The sequence below is a fragment of the Saccopteryx leptura genome, chromosome 1 (assembly GCF_036850995.1).
Source record: "Saccopteryx leptura isolate mSacLep1 chromosome 1, mSacLep1_pri_phased_curated, whole genome shotgun sequence".
In the NCBI taxonomy this organism is placed as follows: domain Eukaryota; kingdom Metazoa; phylum Chordata; class Mammalia; order Chiroptera; family Emballonuridae; genus Saccopteryx; species Saccopteryx leptura.
In genome coordinates, this window is record NC_089503.1 from 185,545,687 (window position 1) to 185,565,979 (window position 20,293).

General features: G+C 43.2%; 1 protein-coding gene across 3 annotated transcripts in view; it reads right to left on the bottom strand.

Moving 5' to 3' along the window:
* EGLN1 (egl-9 family hypoxia inducible factor 1) overlaps positions 1-19,495 on the bottom strand; it is a 61,993-nt gene extending 42,498 nt beyond the window's left edge. For all 3 annotated transcript variants that reach the window (XM_066383181.1, XM_066383171.1, XM_066383162.1), the window contains exon 1: positions 18,442-19,495. In XM_066383181.1, the coding sequence (XP_066239278.1) occupies positions 18,442-19,344 (903 nt within the window). In that variant the 5' untranslated portion in view covers positions 19,345-19,495. The remainder of the gene's footprint in view (positions 1-18,441) is intronic.
* Positions 19,496-20,293: the final 798 nt, after the last annotated feature.

Here is a 20,293-nt window from a genome sequence, read left to right on the forward strand (position 1 = left end):
GAGATGGAGGGGAAAGGAGGCAGATGGTCACTTCCCCTGTGTGCCTTGACCAGGGATCAAACCCAGGACGTCTGCACACCGGCCGATGCTCTAGCCACTGAGCAAACCAGCCAGGGCCTGTGTTCTCTTTAAACAGTTAAATCAGCTGTTTCCACAAAGTTGATTAAATGCCTAAATGTGGTTAAAACCAAAGGTTTCTTGATCATATAGCTCTCGTCTTGATTAACCCACAAACTCTTTTGTTAAACATGTCTTAAATCTCCTTTAATATTATTTGAAAATTTGAATAAATTATAGCTCTAAAGCCAAATCAAATCTATAACTTTAGAAACTTAATTTTGCTCTTGAAAATTTTTACTCTCACAGCAATCATGTGGTATTGATCTTGAGCTTTATGTCAGCTTGCAAGCCACAAGTTTCTCTTCTAGGTGATCCAGAAGAGTATCCAAGAGGTCACTTTCGACCATGGCTATTGTGTTTCTTTGATTTGAAGTGACACGTGTTTCCTGGTGATTTTATGTCATTGGGGATGAGAGAGGTAAGACATACAGGCTCTGTCCTCTCAAGATTCAGGGATGGACAGGATTCTACCACAACCTGTAACCTGATCAACTGACTTTAGGCCTAGGCGATAGTGTAAAACTTTATTTCACCTTCAGAGCAGACCTTTCTCCCAGTATCTGGAGTTAAAAATAGTTCAGGCCATGTTTGCCTGGGTTATTTTTATCAGGAAAATAGGGACTAAAAACAGCATCATAAGCATAGACTGGAGATTTGACCACAAGACAAAAACTCTCACAGATTTTCAAAATATTTCACCAGAGTTTTAGAAATTGGATTTAAAAAAAAGGAAGCAGAGGTGAGGTACAGGGCAGGTCCGATGAGGCAGTCACTAAGTGTTAACATGACTAACAAGAACAAGAACAAAAAGTGTTTTGATGAGACAGAATAGTATAAAACAGATACCTTGCCCTTCTAAATTTCTGCAGAAGATACTTCAGGAATACAAGGTGTATAAAGTTCGCAAGAAAAGAGAGCTCAATGGAGGTTAAGAGTTGAGGGAGATTTTTGGGAATGGGACTCCGGTTAGATCCTAAAGAATGTATGAGGTTTGAATGGCTGGGATGAGGGTGTGAGAACTATAAACCAAGAATTCACAGATGTGTTGGCAGGAGTGAGAAAAGAAATAATAAAGAGGAAAATAGTCTGGCTGAAATAGTGGTTGTATTTCAAAGAGGAGTAACAGATTAAGACTGGGCCTCAACAATTGAGAGCATTAAATGCCTAAGACTCAAACTGTCATCTTTAAATAAATCTTGGAAGACTTCTGGGCAAGATTTTTGTAAGTGCTGGCAAATTTATATAAGATAGATGTAGGTGGTACAGGAAGGAGAATTAAGGGAAAAATATAATACTGTGTAACAATCTAGGTATAAAGTGATCAAAATCCTAATCAGGGTAGTACAATGGAAATTCAAATATAATACTGTGTGTGGAGCACAAGAAGCTGCATATACCAATATGATTCGAACAATGGTTCTACCCTCAAGTGGCTCACAAGCAGCAGAGAAAAACCACCATTATAGAGGTGTTCTATCAGTAAGCAATGCTACCGCCAAAGAGTTGGAAGTTCCACTTAGACTTGGTCAAGAAGTTTGAGAAACCTCCCTACAACCTTTCCACCCAGAAAGAGCCAGGGAAATACACAGAGGTAGAAAAGAGAACCTACAAGTAGGCTCTGGAGGCTAGAATTGAAAGTCTATGTTCTTTGAAAAAGGTGGTCTACCATACCAGGACTATGGGAGGAACAAATATGTTCAAGTGGCAGAATGATATGATCTATGTTTTGGGGAAATAACACCAAAGCAATGGATAGAATGAACTGGAAAGATATGAAAAAAATTAGAATTTTATAGTAATCTAGGACAGAGATGAAGGTGGGTTTAAATAGAAAAATATAAATGAGAAGAGACAGAAAAGAATTTATAGATAAGTAAAATTTATATACTGGTAAAGGTATGATAAATGATGCTTTCAGACCGGGATACTTTTAATGGACTTAGTCGACTGAAATGGCTCACCCTTCGGAAATCTCAGTCTAATCACCACTACTTCAAGGAAAGTTTTTCTGGCTTGCAGATCAAGTTAGGTCTCTTCTAACTGGCTCCCATGAGATCCTATACACTCACAAACATGCATCATACATGGGACTATAGGCTCCAGGCCAGGGGTCGGGAACCTGTGTCTCACGAGCCAGATGTGGCTCTTTTGATGGCTGTATCTGGCTTGCAGACAAATCTTTAATAAAAAAAAAATAGTAACGTTAAAAATATAAAACATTCTCATGTATTAAAATCCATTCATTTCCTACTGCTCATGTTCATGATTGTGGGTAGCTGGAGCCAATCACAGCTGTCCTCCGGGACAACACCAAATTTTTATTGGATAATGTGTAACATACACGGGTCACTGTATGGCTCTCACGAAATTACATTTTAAAATATGTGGCGTTCATGGCTCTCTCAGCCAAAAAGGTTCCCGACCCCTGCTCCAGGCTGTCTTTCCCTCAGACACTAACACACAGGGCAGACAGAAGTACCCTGACCAGGCACTGTGGTACTCACAGTGCCCAGCAGCGATCCTGGGATGAATTAGGCACTTCGTAAATAGACATTAAAAAATAATGGCGTTCACATAGATAGGATCAATTTTAAAGGTGTTTCCTCATCTCCCCACCAACCCTCATGTTCTCCAAGAGAAAACTTCATTCTAAATCATGCTCAGTTTGCAGTGCTTCCCAAACACTCAGGTGGAGATGTCCGTCAGTTCTCTACAGATGCCAGGGTAGGCAACAGATCAAGGAGCTTTGAACACACCTCCATAGCTGAAGTCATGGCTGCTCCTGCTCTCTGCCTCCTCCACTGCCTCTTCCTGTTATTAGTAGTTACAGCTCATAATAAAAGAACACTGATTGTCTGCTGAGCACTTCTCAGGTATTATCTCATCTATCTTCAAACAAATTGTACTAAATTAGGTACTATCAACTCCCATTATACTGATGAGGAAGCTTTGTTAGAAAATTTGCCTAAAATAAAAAGCAATTACGTAGCAAAACAAGAGTTTAAACACAGGCTAACTTGTGCTTCTAGGAGCTCCTCAGAGAGAAAAAAAAATGTAGACTAAAGGAAGAGAAAACTAACCACAGGCCATTAAAAACAATCACAGTTCAAGGGCAGGCACTGCAAAAGAAGAAGCAACTTAAATAATATTCAGCCTCACCAGGCAGTGGCGCAGTAGACAGTGCATCAACCTGGGACGCTTGAGGACCCAGACTCGAAACCCCGAGGTCGCTGCTTGAGTGCGTCCAGCTTGAGTGTGGGATCATAGACATGACCCCGTGGTCCCTGGCTTGAGCCCAAGGTCACTGGCTTGAGCAAAGAGCCCCCCCCTGCCCCCACCCCGTCAAGGCACACGTGAGACTGCAATCAATGAACAACTAAGAAGGTGCCACAACGAAGAATTGATGCTTCTCATCTCTCTCCCTTCCTGTCTGTCCCTGTCTTTCCTACACCACCACCCCTCAAAAAAGAAATGATATTCATACCACTTGTGTGTGCAATCAATCTAGTGATTTGCCTCTAACCAAAAGAATACAGTAGGGTGATAGGATGTCAGTGCTATGGTTAGATGACAATAGACTGGGACTTAGTCTTGCTAGCAGACTTTACTTGGCTTGCGTTCTTTGAAGAAGCAAGCTACTTTGTTGGAGAGGTCTAGAAGGTAACAGGTCCTCAACCCAGCAACCCACAAGAAACTGAATGCTGCCAACAGCCACTGAGTGAGCTTTGAGGCAGACCCTGGTCAACACTGACTGTAGCCTTGAGAGAGGGTGAGGCACAGGGTACAGCTCGGCTGTGCCCAGATTCCTGATCTAACAGAAACTGAAAAGAAAATAAATGTGATGTTTTAAGTCCCTAAATTTTGGGATAGTTTATTACGTAGCAATAGATAATATAAGTTGAGAAGAAAAGTCCAGAAATAGAGATGTTTCAAGTATCTTCTGACAGTGAAAGCTAAGAACTGAGCTTCAAGAAAAAACAACAAAAGTTGCGAAAAGAAGAAAAACTGAAAAATATAATGAGAAAAAGAATTGACAGGCTCACACCCAGGCTTATAAATGAGTGGGCACATATTTTAGAGGTGGGGTGGTTGATAATACTATTGAAGCAGCAGGAAGACATGGTCTAAAGAGGGAAATCGCTATATTTTCTAATTAAAAAGGGATTTTCAAGACATCTATTTTAGATTAGAGCTAACAGCAGTCAGTGAAAGGCATAAAAGTGGGTAAAAATGCCCAGAGATGCCTGGCCTGTGGTGGTGCAGTGGATAAAGCATCGATCTGGAATGCTGAGGTCACCAGGTCGAAACCCTGGGCTTGCCTGGTAAAGGCACATATGGGTGTTGATGCTTCCTGCTTCTGTCCTTTCTCTCTCTCTCTCTCTCTCTCTCTCTCTCTCTCTCCTCTCTAAAAATAAGTAAATAAAATCTTTAGAAAAATATGCCCAGAAATATGCCTGACCAGGTGGTGGCGCAGTGGATAGAGTGTTGGACTGGGATGTGGAGGACCCAGGTTCGAGACCACGAGGTCGCCAGCTTGAGTGTGGGCTCATCTGGTTTGAGCAAAGCTCACCAGCTTGGACCCAACGTCACTGGCTTGAGCGAGGGGTTACTCGGTCTGCTGAAGGCCCATGGGCAAGGCACATGTGAGAAAGCAAAACAACTAAGATGTCACAACAAAAAACTGATGATTGATGTTTCTCATCTCTCTCCGTTCCTGTCTGTCCCTATCTATCCCTCTCTCTGTCTCTGTATATTAAAAAAACAAAACAAAACAAAAATGCCCAGAGATAAAAGAATTATATAACAAAACTATAGATTTAGAACTTCTAGTTCCCATTAAAAATTTGTTTTATTAATGATAAGTTTCAAATCTGTAACAAGATGGAAAGAATTGTATAATGATCCCCATTTACTTATCACCTGGCTTCAATTATCCAGTTCAAAGCAAGTTTTGTTTCATTCTGAAGCTGTATTTACCATTTATAGATGAGTTAAGTACCAATATTAATGAGAATATATTCAGAAACATGGTCAGTTTTTCCTACTCCAAACTCCTGATTTATACCTTTTCAATCATCTGACTAGATGTGGTGTTTCCAACCTAGGTTTTATTATGAAAAAATCAGTTAAGTTTTTTGAATTTAAGTTGAGATTATCAGTTCCTGGACTCTATAGCTCATGACTGACCTTTCAGGGTTTCTTTGTTTTTTTGGTTTTGGCTCTTGTACTTACCAATCTTTTTAATTTTTTGAAGCCACTGCATACAAAAATAAATAAAAATAATTAAATAAAACCACTGCATACATGATAACTTAATGTTTACCTACACGTTTGTGACACTCCTTGTCCAGGAGTACAAAGCAAAGCTTCTTATGCTTAAAAGTTCAGGATACCATATTCTAATTTTAACAGTATCAGTTGCTATTTGATAGCTGATACTTCTATTTCTAATTCCAGTGTACGGCTCTACATCAAGGGGATAAGGACTTATATTTCTCTGATATCTTTTCAGACCCTGAAATAACATCAACTTCCCCTCTTAAGCTATCATAAACTTCCTTGTTGTCTACTTGCTACTTTAGGTAGGAAGCTATCACATAGTTGTTTGGATCTATATGTCAATGGAATTTTTTTTATTATTTTATGATCATTCTACCTCTTTTCAAAATTTCTATAGCATTATTTTTCTTTTCTTTTTAAAATTTTTATTCATTGATTTTAGAGAGAAAGGGGAAATATCGATTTCTTGTTCCACTTATTTATGCATTCATTGGTTCAATCTTGTACGTGCCTTGGCATCTCAGACAACACTAACCAATTGAGTTACCAGGCCAGGGCCTAGAGTACTTTTATTTTTCAACAGTATGTTTAAATGAAATGTTTTACTTCTGACTTTCTTTTTTATAAGTAATTTTAATTAATATGTATCAAGAGATTCCTGGATTTTTTAAAAAATATTTTTCATTGATGAAAGAGAGAAAGAGAGGGAGGGGTAGAGTAGAGACACAACTCATTACACTTAGTTGTTCCAATTAGTTGTGCACTCACTGGTTGCCTCTCAATGTGCCCTGACTGAGGATCGAACCCACAATCTTGAGGCACCAGGATGACACTATCCACTGAACCACCTGGCCATGGCTACTTCTGACTTTATTTTGACATAAAAATAAAAATTGTGACAGCTCACAAAAATTAGGGGATCAGGGAATGTGCAGATACTCCAGTACTTTTTAGTCTTTTGTATAGTGCATTTTCACCAATGAAATACAGTGGTATCTTGAGACACGAACAGACTAACAAACGAATTTTTTAAGATACCAGCTGCGACTTGGTCTGTATTTTTGTTCCAGATCTGAGTGAAATTCCAAGATATGAGTCGTGATTCGGGAAGCTGCTGCTAGTTGGCGTGTTGGCGCACGGGTCCAGTATTGGCAGTTTGATATACGAGTTGACTGACTTACGAGCTCAGTTACAGGACGAATTAAATTCGTATCTCAAGATACCACTGTAAAAGTTGTTTTTTGCATCTAATTTGCATAATTGAACAACTTTCTTTAACTTGTTTGCTGTTCTTTTTCTTTTTAAAAAAATTTTTTAGCCTGACCTGTGGTGGCACAGTGGATAAAGCGTCAACCTGGAAATGCTGAGGTCGCCGGTTCGAAACCCTGGGCTTGCCTGGTCAAGGCACATATGGGAGTTGATGCTTCCCAGCTCCTTCCCCCCTTCTCTCTCTGTGTCTCTCCTCTCTCTCTCTCTCTCTCTCTGTCTCTCCCTCTCCTCTCTAAAAAATGAATAAATAAGTAAGAAAAAAAGAGTTCCTAGTGTTTTTAAAAAAATTTTTTTTAGGCCCTGGCCGGTTGGCTCAGCGGTAGAGCGTCGGCCTGGCGTGCGGGGGACCCAGGTTCGATTCCCGGCCAGGGCACATAGGAGAAGCGCCCATTTGCTTCTCCACCCCCCCCTTCCTCTCTGTCTCTCTCTTCCCCTCCCACAGCCAAGGCTCCATTGGAGCAAAGATGGCCCGGGCACTGGGGATGGCTCCTTGGCCTCTGCCCCAGGCGCTAGAGTGGCTCTGGTCGCAGCAGAGCGACCCCCCGGAGTGGCAGAGCATCGCCCCTGGTGGGCGTGCCAGGTGGATCCCGGTTGGGCGCATGTGGGAGTCTGTCTGACTGTCTCTCCCCATTTCCAGCTTCAGAAAAATACAAAAAAAAAAAAAAATTTTAAAGACTTTATTCATTTTAGAAAGGAGAGAGAGAGAGAAGGGAGGAGCAGGAAGCTTCAACTCCCACATGTGCCTTGACCAGGCAAGCCCAGGGTTTTGAACCAACGACCTCAGCATTCCAGGTTGACACTTTATCCACTGCGCCACCATCGTTTGCTTTTCTGATGTTCTTGTTTAATAAAAAAAAAAAAATCAAATACTTTTTTTATTGCTTTATATTCATTTTGAAATATCCCCTAATATTTGTGAGCAGTATATAATCTAAATCTATGCTTGCTTCTCTGAACCATTTATAGTTTTCCCATGTTTCCCTAAATTTCAGAATCTGTATAATTCCTTTTACATGGATTTGCAAACCATCTTAAGTGAGTAGAGTTCATGCAAGAAAGCACAGATTTTTTGTTTTTTAAGTGAGAGGAAAGGAGATAGAGGGACAGACTCCTGCCTGCGCCCTGCAGGGATCTATCCAGCAATCCTGGTCTGGGGCCTATGCTCAGACCTATCAAGCTATCCTCAGCACCCACGGCCAATGCTCAGACCAATCAAGCCACTGGCTGCAGGAGAGGAAGAGAAAGAGAAGGGGGAGAGGGAGGGGAAGAGAAGCAGATGGTCGTTTCTCATGCCCTGAACCAGGGATCAAACCTGGGAACTCCATACGCTGGGCCGACACTCTATAACTGAGCAAACCGGCCAGGGCAAACAATTATTCTTGCTGTCAGCACCAGAAGTGTTCCAAGGTTTCCTGCTGTAACCCCAAGTCCCAGTAGTAGAGCTGATGAGAGTACACTGTGCTAAAAAGCCATAAGGCCTTTGGAGAAGAAAGGATGGGCTGTAAGGTCAACAGCAGTAGCAGTAAGCACAGACAATGTGAAGGGATGTGGAAAAGGAGAGCATAGAACTTTCTTGTGCAGGCTTTGGCTGTGAAGTGTCAACCATCTGTTATAAATGGAAGCTGGAAAATGCTGGGTAAGAGAAGACAAGCAGAAGAGTCAGGGCAAGATAAAATAACAATAGCTATTTCCTTCCAACTGTTCAAAAACCTTGGAGTCATTTTTGACTTCTTTTCTCATACCTCACATATAATCCATCAGCAAAGCCCACTGACTAGTTTCAAAATATATCCAGAATCCAACTAATTCTCACATCTTCAGCTACTACTTACAGTACCATTATCCTTGTTTATTTTTTGTCTTAACATTAACCACCTAACATGTCGTGTATTTACTTAAATAGATGTTTACTGACCATTTCTCTCCAACTCTTACCCACCTCAAGTAGAATTTAAGTGTCATGAGAATGAGAGCTTTTTTTTCTGTTGTTCAGGTATTCTTAGCTCCTAAAATAGTACTTGTGCATAAAAAGTACTTCATTTTTCTTGAATGAACAAATGATTATCAAAATAGGACCCAGAGAATACAGTAAGAAGGGACCAAGAGTACATGTATTTTCTTTTGGTAAATAAATGGGATTTGGGCTTGACCAGGCGGTGGTGCAGTGGATAGAGCGTTGGACTGGGACATGGAGGATCCAGATTCGAAACCCCAAGGTCACTCGCCTGAGCGTGAGGTTGCTGGCTTGAGCGTGGGATCAAAGACATGACCCCATGGTTTTTGGCTTGAACCCAAATGGTTGCTGGCTTGAGCAAGAGGTCACAAGCTGTGCTGCAGCCCTGCCCCCCATCAAGGCTCATATGAGAAAGCAGTCAATGAACAACTAAGGAGACTAAGGAGCCACAACAAAGAATTGATGTTTCTCACCCTTTTCCCTTCCTATTTGTCCCTTTCTCTGTTTCTGTCACTCACAAAAAAAGGAAATGGGATTTGGGGTTCAGTGGCAGAGCACTGGCCCGGTGTGTGGATGTCCAGGGTTTGATTCCCAGCCAGGGTACACAGAAGAAGCACCCATTTGCTTCTCCACCCCTTCCCCTCTCACTTCTCTCTTTCTCTCTCTCCTCCTCCCCTCCTGCAGCCATAGCTTGATTGGAGTGACCTGACCCCTGGACACTGAGGATGGCTCCATGGCCTCTGCCTCAAGTGCTAAAAAACGGCTCCAGTTGCAACAGAACAAGGGCCCCAGATGAGCAGGGCATCGACCCCCTAGTGGGCTTGCCAGCTGGATCCCAATCAGTGCACATGCATAAGTCTGTCTCTGCCTCCCCTCCTCTCCCGGAGGAAAAAAAAAAAAAAAAAGAAATGGGATTTGGCACAACAAATAAGGCAAATAAAAATTCCAAACACTTCCCTGGCCAGGAAGCTCAGTTGGTTAGAGCCCTGTCCCCATATGCCAAGGCTGCAGGTTTGGTCCCCGGTCAGAGAACATACAAGAATTAACCAATGAATACATAAATAAGTGAAACAACAAACCAATGTTTCTCTCTTTCTCTCTCTCTCTCTCTCTCTCTCTTCCATCCTCCCCCTAAAAATCAATCAGTAAGTAAATACTATTTTTTTTTTTTGAGAGAGAGGGGAACAGAGGGGAAAGGAGGGAAGGGGGCCCTGGCCGGTTGGCTCAGCGGTAGAGCGTCGGCCTGGCGTGCGGGGGACCCGGGTTCGGTTCCCGGCCAGGGCACACAGGAGAAGCGCCCATTTGCTTCTCCACCCCCCCTCCTTCCTCTCTGTCTCTCTCTTCCTCTCCCGCAGCCAAGGCTCCATTGGAGCAAAGATGGCCCGGGCGCTGGGGATGGCTCCTTGGCCTCTTCCCCAGGCGCTAGAGTGGCTCTGGTTGCGGCAGAGCAACGCCCCGGAGGGGCAGAGCATCGACCCCTGGTGGGCAGAGCGTAGCCCCTGGTGGGTGTGCCGGGTGGATCCCGGTCGGGCGCATGCGGGAGTCTGTCTGACTGTCTCTCCCCGTTTCCAGCTTCAGAAAAATACAAAAAAAAAAAAAAAAAGAAGAAGAAAGGAGGGAAGGGAATGGAAGGAGGGGAGGAAAGGAGAGGGAAGGGAAGGGAAGGGAGAGGGAAGGGAAAAAGAAAAGCATCAACTCATTTTTCCACTCAGCTGTGCACCCCATAGATTATTTCTATGTGTCCTGACCAGAGTTCAAACCAGGGGCCTTGGGATGGAGACAGTACCTTTGGAATCAAGCCAGCAACCCCAGGACCAAGCCTGCAGCCTCAGTGCTCCAGGATGGCACTCTATCCACTGCACCACCAGCCAGGGCAAATAAATACTATATTTAAAATAAAATAAAAAAATCCAAATACCTGAAAAATTTATGGTGATTTTAATAAGCAAACAGAGAGTACAGCTACTATCCAAGTTCTTCAGAAATAAAACGTTGATTCTGGAAAAAATGTGATAATGAAGTAGTTCGGACTAGAAAATACAAACGTGAAATAAACTATTTTAAGAAAAAATTTTGGTTAACCATCTATCAGGCTTTTGCTTTTGTTTTGTTTTTTAGAACAGAAAGGTTTTAGCTTGAATAAGAATCAAAGATAAGCTATGAATATGGCTCAATAAATGATCTGAAGTCACCCTACAGTTAACAATGTTTCTGTTAGGGCATAGTGGAAAAGGAAGCACACTAGTAAAAGGCATCCATGAAAACTATTTAAGAATATGCTCAAATGAAAGGGAGACTGAAACATTTGGTGGTATGTAAAAGGCCTAAAGCAATAAATTAAATAAAAACAACTAAACTGATAACATCCATCCAAAGGCATACCAGAAAGGAACAGTCGTCAGAAAACAAGGGAGAAGAACAATGATAGATTTCAAGGCTGATAGAGGAAAACAGGGAAAGGAATACAGAGGATAAACATGTAAATCAGAAAGAGTTCCTGCTCAGAAAAGTTTCAGGGGAAGTGGCTTTAATGTCAGAGAAAAGGAAAGAAGGTGAATAAAGAACATCTAGGGAAATGAGGGAGGAATTACCAAAGGAGAAAGTTTTTAACTAGAATGTCAGAAAAACAAAAGTGTAGAATGATAGGAGTAAATGGGAGAAGATAAACGAAATCACAAATGATCAAGTAATTGTCAAAAATGGCATAAAATATAACAAAATTAGTAAGGTGGAAATATGTGATTTTTACTTAAGATGCAGCATAAAGTTACAGATATGAAAATGAACTAAATCAAACGTTACTCAGTCAGTACTGTCCCCAACCACCTGCTCTATGATCTTGAACAAGTCATTTACCCTCTCTGGGACTTATTTCCTCTGTTAAAAAAAAAAAGGGTGTGTGTGTTTAGAAGCCATCAGGTAAAAAATGGGTGACCATTTAGAAGAATCAGAAAACCTAAACAGACCGATTACAACAAATGAAATCGAAACAGTTATCAAAAAACTCCCAACAAATAAAAGCCCTGGGCCAGGTGGCTTCACAGGCGAATTCTACCAAATATTCAAAGAAAAACTAACTCCTATCCTTCTCAAGCTATTTCAAAAAATTCAAGAGGAGGGAAAACCTCCAAACTCCTTTTATGAGGCGAGCATAATTCTGATTCCAAAACCAGGCAAAGACAACACAAAGAAAGAAAACTATAGGCCAATATCCCTGATGAATTTAGATGCAAAAATCCTCAACAAAATATTAGCAAACCAGATCCAGCAATACATGAAAAAAAATAATACAGCATGATCAAGTGGGATATATTCTGGGGAGGCAAGGCTGGTACAATATTCGCAAATCAATCAATGTGATTCATCACATAAACAAAAGGAAGGAGAATAATCACATGATAATATCAACAGATGCAGAAAAAGCATTTGATAAAATCCAGCACCCATTTATGATCAAAACTCTCAGCAAATGGGAATACAGGGAACATACCTCAACATGATAAAGGCCATCTATGACAGACCCACAGCCAACATCATAATCAATGGGCAAAAATTAAAAGCAATCCCCTTAAGATCAGGAACAAAGCAGGGTGCCCCCTTTCACCACTCTTATTCAACAAAGTTCTGGAAATCCTAGTTACAGCAATCAGACAAGAAGAAATAAAAGGCATCCAAATTGGAAAAAAAGAAGTAAAACTATCATTATTTGCTGATGATATGATACTGTATATAGAAAACCCTGAAGTCTCAGTCAAATAACTACTGGACCTGATAAATGAATTCAGCATGGTGGCAGAATTCAGAAGCATTTTTATACACCAACAATGAACTGTCTGAAAGAAAAATTAAGAAAACGGTCCCCTTCACTATTGCAACAACAAAAAAATAAAGTACCTAGGAGTAAATTTAACCAAAGAGTTTGTTAAAGACTTGTACTCGGAAAATTATAAAACATTGATAAAAGAAATCAAGGAAGATACAAACAAGTGGAAGCATATACTGTGCTCATGGTTAGGAAGAATAAACATCATTAAAATGTCTATATTACCCAAAGCAATTTATAAATTCAAGGCAATTCCTATTAAAATACCAATGACATACTTCAAAGATATAGAACAAATATTCCAAAAATTTATATGGAACCAAAAAAAAAAATGCAAATAGCCTCAGCAATCTTGTAAAAGAAGAATAGGTGGGTGGTATCATACTTCCTGATATCAAGTTATACTACAAGGCCATTGTACTCAATACAGCTTGGTACTGGCATAAGAACAGCATATAGATCAATGGAACAGAACAGAGAACCCAGAAATAAACCTACAGCTTTATGGACAACTGATATTTGACAAAGGAGGTAAGAGCATACAATGGAGTAAAGACAGTCTCTTTAACAAATGGTGTTGGGAAAATTGGACAGCTACCTACAAAAAAAATGAAACTAGACCACCAACTTACACCATTCACAATAACAAACTCAAAATGGATAAAAGACTTAAATGTAAGCCGTGAAACCATAAGCATCTTAGAAGAAAACATAGGCAGTAAACTCTCCGACATCTCTCCCAGCAATATATTTGCTGATTTATCTCCACGGGCAAGTGAAATAAAGGACAAGATTAACAAATGGGACTATTATCAAACTAAAAAGCTTTTGTACAGCTAAAAGACAGTAAGAATAGAATAAAACGACAAATCACACAATGGGAGAACATATTTGACAATATGTCTGATAAGGCGTTAATAACCAAAATGTATAAAAGAACTTGTAAAACTCAATACCAGGAAGATAATCCAATCAAAAAATGGGGAAAAGAGCCTGACCAGGTGGTGGCGCAGTGGATAGTGTCGGACTGGGATGCCGAGGACCCATGTTCGAGACCCCGAGGTCGCCAGCTTGAGCGTGCAGCTCACCAGCTTGAATGCGGGGCCACTGGCTTGAGTGTGGGATCATAGACATGACGCCATGGTCTCTGGCTTGAGCCCAAGGTGGCTGCCTTGAGCAAGGGGTCACTCGCTCTGCTATAGCCTCCAGATCAAGGCACATATGAGAAAGCAATCAACGACTAAGGAGCCACAATGAAGAATTGATGCTTCTCATCTCTCTCTTTTCCTGCCTGTCACCAAAAATAAACAAACAAAAAACCCAAAAAAATAAACCTACTTTCAGTCTACATGTATCTCTTAAATTTTAAACCACTATGTTAAAATCACTGAAGTACCAATATTTTCAGCCTTTTTTGCATACAGAGTAACTGACTTTGATCTTGAATTGTGATATAGGTATTCAAACATTAAATAAGCTGCTTCAGCTCCCTACAGAGCATCGGACTGGGGAACAGAGGACCCAGGTTTGAAACCCCTAGGTGGCCAGCTTGAGCCCAAGGTTGCTGGCTTCAGCAAAGGGTCATTCCATCTGCTGTAGCTCCCCAGTCAAGGCACATATGAGAAAGCAATCAATGAACTAAGGTGCCACAATAAAGAATTGATGCTTCTCATCTCTCTCCCTTCCTGTCTGTCCCTCTCTCCATCTCTGTCACACACAAAACATATATATATATATATATAGAGAGAGAGAGAGAGAGAGAGAGAGGTGTTGCAGAATTATGCACCTATAATCTGTAGAATTTTATTAACCAGTGTCACTCCAATGAATTCAATTAAAAAATCTTAAAAATAAATTAACAAGCTGCTTCAATTTGAACATCTTGGATACTAAGATTATAGAGAAAGCGGCAGAAGTAGACCGAGAAAAAAGTTTTGTTTGTAACATCTTAAGAGAATTGTCACGACCACCTCTCTGGTAGTGATAATAAAGTAACAGAATTTTCCTTATCCTATTCTCTGCTCTAAAAGCCATAATCAGTGAGAGCTGCAAGTACTAAGTGAAAAATTTTAGGACTATAATCTGCTGCTTATTGGTCTCAACCCTAATTTATCACTCCTTATGTATATTTTAACTGAACAGAGTGTTTTTAATACAATTCTAAAAATATGCATATGATTTTAATACTTTTATTTTAACAGACACATTTTTTCCTTTACAGTGGCTAAGACTCTACAATTGAATAACAATAGTTTGACACTTTCCCATAATCCTTAGTCCTCTACATTCCTCCTCTTCCTCTCCCCTCCAGTAAAGGCACCTATGATTTCTTACAGAACACCACTCTTCACAAACCAGTAGACCCTGATTCCTCCCTACTGAACATCACTGCAAGTTTTTTTGATGAAAAAGGGTGTGAGAAAGGGTCAAAGGGCAGTTTAAGGGCAAAAGGGGGGGGGGGAAATACCCCAAAAGGAACCACAGAAAGTAGAAACAAGAGTTCAGTTACATCAGCGGCTACAACTGTATTCCCGTTTTTCTCCTGCATTACTTCATCCTTCCCTTGTAGTTCCTCTTTTAAAGTAGTTGGACGAACTGTGGCCAGATAAGTATGTCTAAATTAGAAACCTGGAGGAAATGAAAGCCTAAACTAAATGAGTCACAACAAATTACCTATCAGGCCTTGACATACAAAAAGACCATACAGAATAAGGTAAATGAAAAAAAAAAAAAAAAAAAGAATAAGGTAAATGAGAAAGAACATTAGAATCTTGATCAGAAACCTGAATTTAAGTCCTGGTATGCTACATTTCCTTATAACAAGCGAACTAATTTTCCAGAGGTTCACTTTTCAAATCCATAAACAGGGATGATACAACAACGATCTACCTATTTCACAGAGTTGCTATAAAAATCTAAGAGAGAAATATCACATTCACAAAAGTAACTTATTAAATCACTATAATACTGTAAACAAAATTCTTAATTGAAAGCCTTCTCTGCAATCACATATGATACCCATACTCTGTCTCTCTTAAGAGTTACTATACTGAAATGAGCATGATTCAGGTGGATAACTGTATAGTGGTTTTTCAGCCACTATCCGAAATAAGCATTGTACACTGGTGTAGTAAAAAATTTATCTAGTCCAATAGTAACACAATTATTTACATACAAAGCTAATGCTATTCACTATCAATAAAATGTCTACCAAATTTTAGTTTCAGTAGTACACTAACTAATCTACATCTTCTCATAATAACCTACCTATCTATGTACGTGCGGTGCAATAAAGCCTAGACTCGAGCTTCATATCTGAAGGCCCTAAGTACGAATCCCCTAGGGCAGGGGTCCCCAAACTGCGGCCCCCTGAGGCCATTTATCCAGCCCGCTGCACTTCTGGAAGGGGCACCTCTTTCATTGGTGGTCAGTGAGAGGAGCACATATCACTTGTTACGGCTCGCAGTGACAAATATGGAACCGGATATTGACCATCTCATTAGCCAAAAGCAGGCCCATAGTTCCCATTGAAATACTGGTCAGCTTGTTGATTTAATTTACTTGTTCTTTATTTTAAATATTGTATTTGTTCCTGTTTTTTTTTTTTAACTTTAAAATAAGATATGTGCATAGGGATTTGTTCATAGTTTTTTTTTATAGTCCGGCCCTCCAACGGTCTGAGGGACAGTGAACTGGCCCCCTGTGTAAAAAGTTTGGGGACCCCTGCCCTAGGGTATCCTACATGTAAACCTGGAGGAGTCTGAGCTGACATATACTCAAATGTAAATGAGGAATGATACTACCTACTTCATAGGATTAAGATTATCATGATCACGTCTGTATTGAAACTAATCTGTGCCCAGTATATTGTGCTCCATATACAGGAGTGGGCAAAAGTAGGTATACAGTTGTGAATACACAAAAACTGATTCTTATATTATTATTGTATTACCTGTTTATATTACAACTGTAAACCTACTTTTGTCCACTCCTGTATAGTGGCTGGTAAATTGATTGCCTTCCCATTCCCCCAAAGCAGGCATCTTTGGGCTTTTTTGGAATAGTTAAATTACGTAATTAAACATGAACAATTAGCAAAAATTCTCTCAGCCAAGAAATACAATGAAAGGGATTCTCCAAAATCATTTATAGATTTTGAAGTTATATCCTTAAAAATTACTGTAAGCGTAAGATTAAATCTGAAGTTTAAAATCCATCCTCCCCTCAGCAAGTCCATTATCACATAATGGTATGTGTAGTAAAATAATTTAAAACCTACACTACTGTTCCCTTCAGCCACTGTGGTGTCTCAGGAAGGAGGTTGGTATCTTCCAACATCCTCTTCATGAGAAGGAGATGCTCTAAGAAATAGGCTGACTGCTGTATCTTCCCCAAGGGCAGGTGCAAAACAAGAAAATGTCTAGAGAAAGAGTATTGAGATTAATGTTGAAAGCTAAATTAACTATGGAAAGCAGAGCAAGAAAGATTTTGGGCATTATCTTCTTCATGATTTCACCTTCCGCTATGCCCCAATACAGTCTGGTCATTCTTCACAGACCTATTAGTAATTCCCTCAAGCTAGTTCCTTTCCTGCTCTGCAGTTCATGACTACAATCACAGCTGACCCATGAAAAAGTTATTTAGAAATGTCAATAAAAAATGATTATAGATCAAGACTGAGAATGAATCAAGCCCCCTTATTTTCTTCCAGCTTAATACTAAGAAGCTGCTTCTTTTTTTTTTTTTTTTTGAGACTACATGCTATTAAGACATGTGGCTTCATCCAGCAATGGAGCAGCAATACATAAATCAGATTTCACACTGTATTTCCCTGCAGCACAGAACTTTCTTAACCGCCTATGCTCAGCCTCTTCTGCTGCCCAAGAGTCATCCATAACGATTATCAAAATAGATGGTCTGACACACACACAAAGAACTACTGGGAAGAGTCAGTGTGTATGTACTAACACCTCAGGGTGTGATGATCTCCTAAGATAAGCACTTAAAACTTACAAAATCAGATAAAGATTGATGGAGGAGGTGGGTGGAGCTTGGCTGGCCTGGGATGAACCTGTATACAAAAAAATATTAAGATCTGGGAAGGAAAATGCAAAGGGACAACGGGACATATTAAGGAGAAATGAGTCTACAGTTTACCATACTGAGGAGGCAGAAGGGATCAGTAGGTAAGAACTGAAGTTTTTTTGGGGGAAAGCTACCATAGTAAAGACAAAACAAACAAATGTCACCAAATTGATATATTCGCATGAGCCTTCACTCCTGCTCCAATTCCATGTGGGGTTTTTTTCCCCCCAAGAGGCTACCGAACAGTTCTTTTACAACAGAGGGATTTACAAAGCAAATAAAATCTAACTAAAAATGTAACCTACCTACACTGAGTGGTCTGGAAACGGAAACACTTTTTTCCCAGTTGTGTAGTGGGTTGCAAAACAGCAGGGAAAGATGGGGGAGGGAGGTAGAAGAGAAGGGGGCAGGCAAGCTTTTCCTGAATGAAGACTCTTGACTACATGCCTATTTTAAATTTACTTTTGTGGTCAGTGGGCAGACTCTTAACTAAACACAGCATTCGCCTCTGTAGGTCAGAATCTGACGAGTGGTTCAAAGACCACAGAATGGAGAAGAAAATGCAAACACAAGGCAGATGCACTAGCTTTTTGGCAGTACTTGAATACCACCCGCTGGGCGGCTAAAACTCCAATTACATAGGTTTGAAGTACTAGTGTAGTGGGATAGAGAAGATAGCAAAATTAAAGGGAGAACCTAAGAAAACCATGCAATTAGACGCAGAAGTTTGCAAATGGGCAGTAGGTGAAAAACTGGCCACAGAAAAAGGGGCTAACTAGATTAACATCTATGGACGGATTCTATTCGTTCTCTTAATGGAGTCCTGCACTAGGAGGTCGCTTTCATACTGAGAACCGTGCTCCTCGCCCTAACGGCTCCTGTCGCGGGCGGGGGCTGAGCACACACTTACTTTCGTCCGGCCATTGATTTTGTAGTTTCCCAGCTTCCCGTTACAGTGGCGGATCAGGTCGTCCATGCTGCTCATGAGCAGCCCAATGGTTTCGCAGCCGGGCTCCTTGCCCTCAATCCAGGTGATCTTATCTCCGCGGATGTCCTTGGACGAGTCGCTTTTCTGGCTGACCAGCTGGCCGTCCGTGAACTTGCCGGTGTCGTGCAGGGCGCGCACCTCCTCGCCGATCTGCTGCCCGGTCTCCTTGCCCAGGAAGTCGTCCACCACGCAGATGCCGTGCTTGTTCATGCACGGCACGATGTACTCCAGCGCCAGCTTCAGCGCCGGCAGCGGTTTCGTCTGCCCGTTGGGCCGCAGGCCGCCACCGTGGCTCAGCCCCTCGCCCGGCGTGTTGCTCGGAGGGTACAGGTTCGCTTTCTCCTGGAACATCGACGAGCGGCCCAGCGGCTCCTCCTTCGCGGGCTCCGCCTCGGCAGCCGCAGTCGCCGTCGCTGTCGGCGGGCCCTGGCCACCGGGCGCCGCGGGCGCCGCGCGCGCCGGGGACGCGGCTGCCGCGGGCTTGGTCTTGGCCTTTGCCTTGGCCGCGTCCCCGGCGCGCGCGGCGCTGTCCCGGCGCGGCGCCGCCTTCCTTGCCTCCCGGGCCGCGGAGGCCCTGGGCGGCGGCGCGGTGGCGGGAGCGGAGCCGGGCTGCGGGTGCGGGCCGGGGCCCGGGGCGCCCTCGCCGCTCTGGCACACAAGCTTGTGCTTCTTCCAGTCCTGACGCTGGTGCTCCTTGCTGCAGTAGAAGGAGCTGCGGCAGCGGCTGCAGCGCAGCAGGTTCTCCATCTTCCCGCACAGCTCGCAGTACTGCCGGTCGCGCTCGCTCGGGCTCAGCCCGCCGGGCCCGCCGCTGTCATTGGCCATGGCGCCCGCGGCGGCCGAGCAGGAGGGCTTGCGGCTAGGCGGCCTCGCCCGGGGCCGGGGAGCGGGCGGAGCGGCAGGGCCCGTCACTGCGCCATGCACCCGCTGCCCCTCGCCTCCGGGAGGCCGGCTCCCCGCCCTCGGCCCTGCCGCTTCCTCGTCCTCAGGTCCGCCTCAGCGCCTCATCGCCCCCGCGGGTCGGGGGAGCGCGGCCTGCGCGGCGAACCGCCACCTCTGCTCCGGCGCGCGAGACTGAGCGCGCGAGACCCGCCTCCTCGGCCGCCTCCGCGTCCCGGGTACCCGGCCCGCCTGTGCAGGAGCGCAGGGTGTGCGGGCGCCACTCGCTCTGCGCGCTCTGCACGTACACCACGGCCCCGCCACGACCCGGGCGGGTGGCGCGCGGGGGCGGGGCCGGGGCGGGCCGGGGGCGGGGCGCGCACACGCGCTCTGCGGGGCCGCGCCTGGGATGGTTGTCCGCGCCGTGCCCCCGCCCCTCGGCCGGCTCCGCCCCGGGCCTGCGCCGGGACGCTGCCGGGCATACTCGAGAACCCTGGAAGGGCGGGTCCGCTCCGGTGTGGCGGGGCCCGAAGGCCCGAAGGCCCGAAGGCCCTCCACCTGCTGGGGAACGCTGTCCGCGAGATCGGGATTGTAATATGGCTATTTGTTTAACCAGCCGGCGTGTTGTATGTAGGTGCGCTCTGTACGGGGTGGTTAGGGGGCGGGCCACTGCAGCCCTCTTTTGCAGGGGAGGAAACGGAAATTCAGAGAAATCAAGTAACTCGGCCAGTGTAACCAAGAACTGGGACTAACTCCAGGTGTTAGGCTGTCAGATTCCGAAGCTGCTTTCTCTATTCCACCAATACAGCCTCTGTTTCAACAAGGTCTGAAATGGTTTAAAAAAAATAGTATTGCTGCGGTGTTAATCCAACCCCTTGTGCCCCATTTGATAATT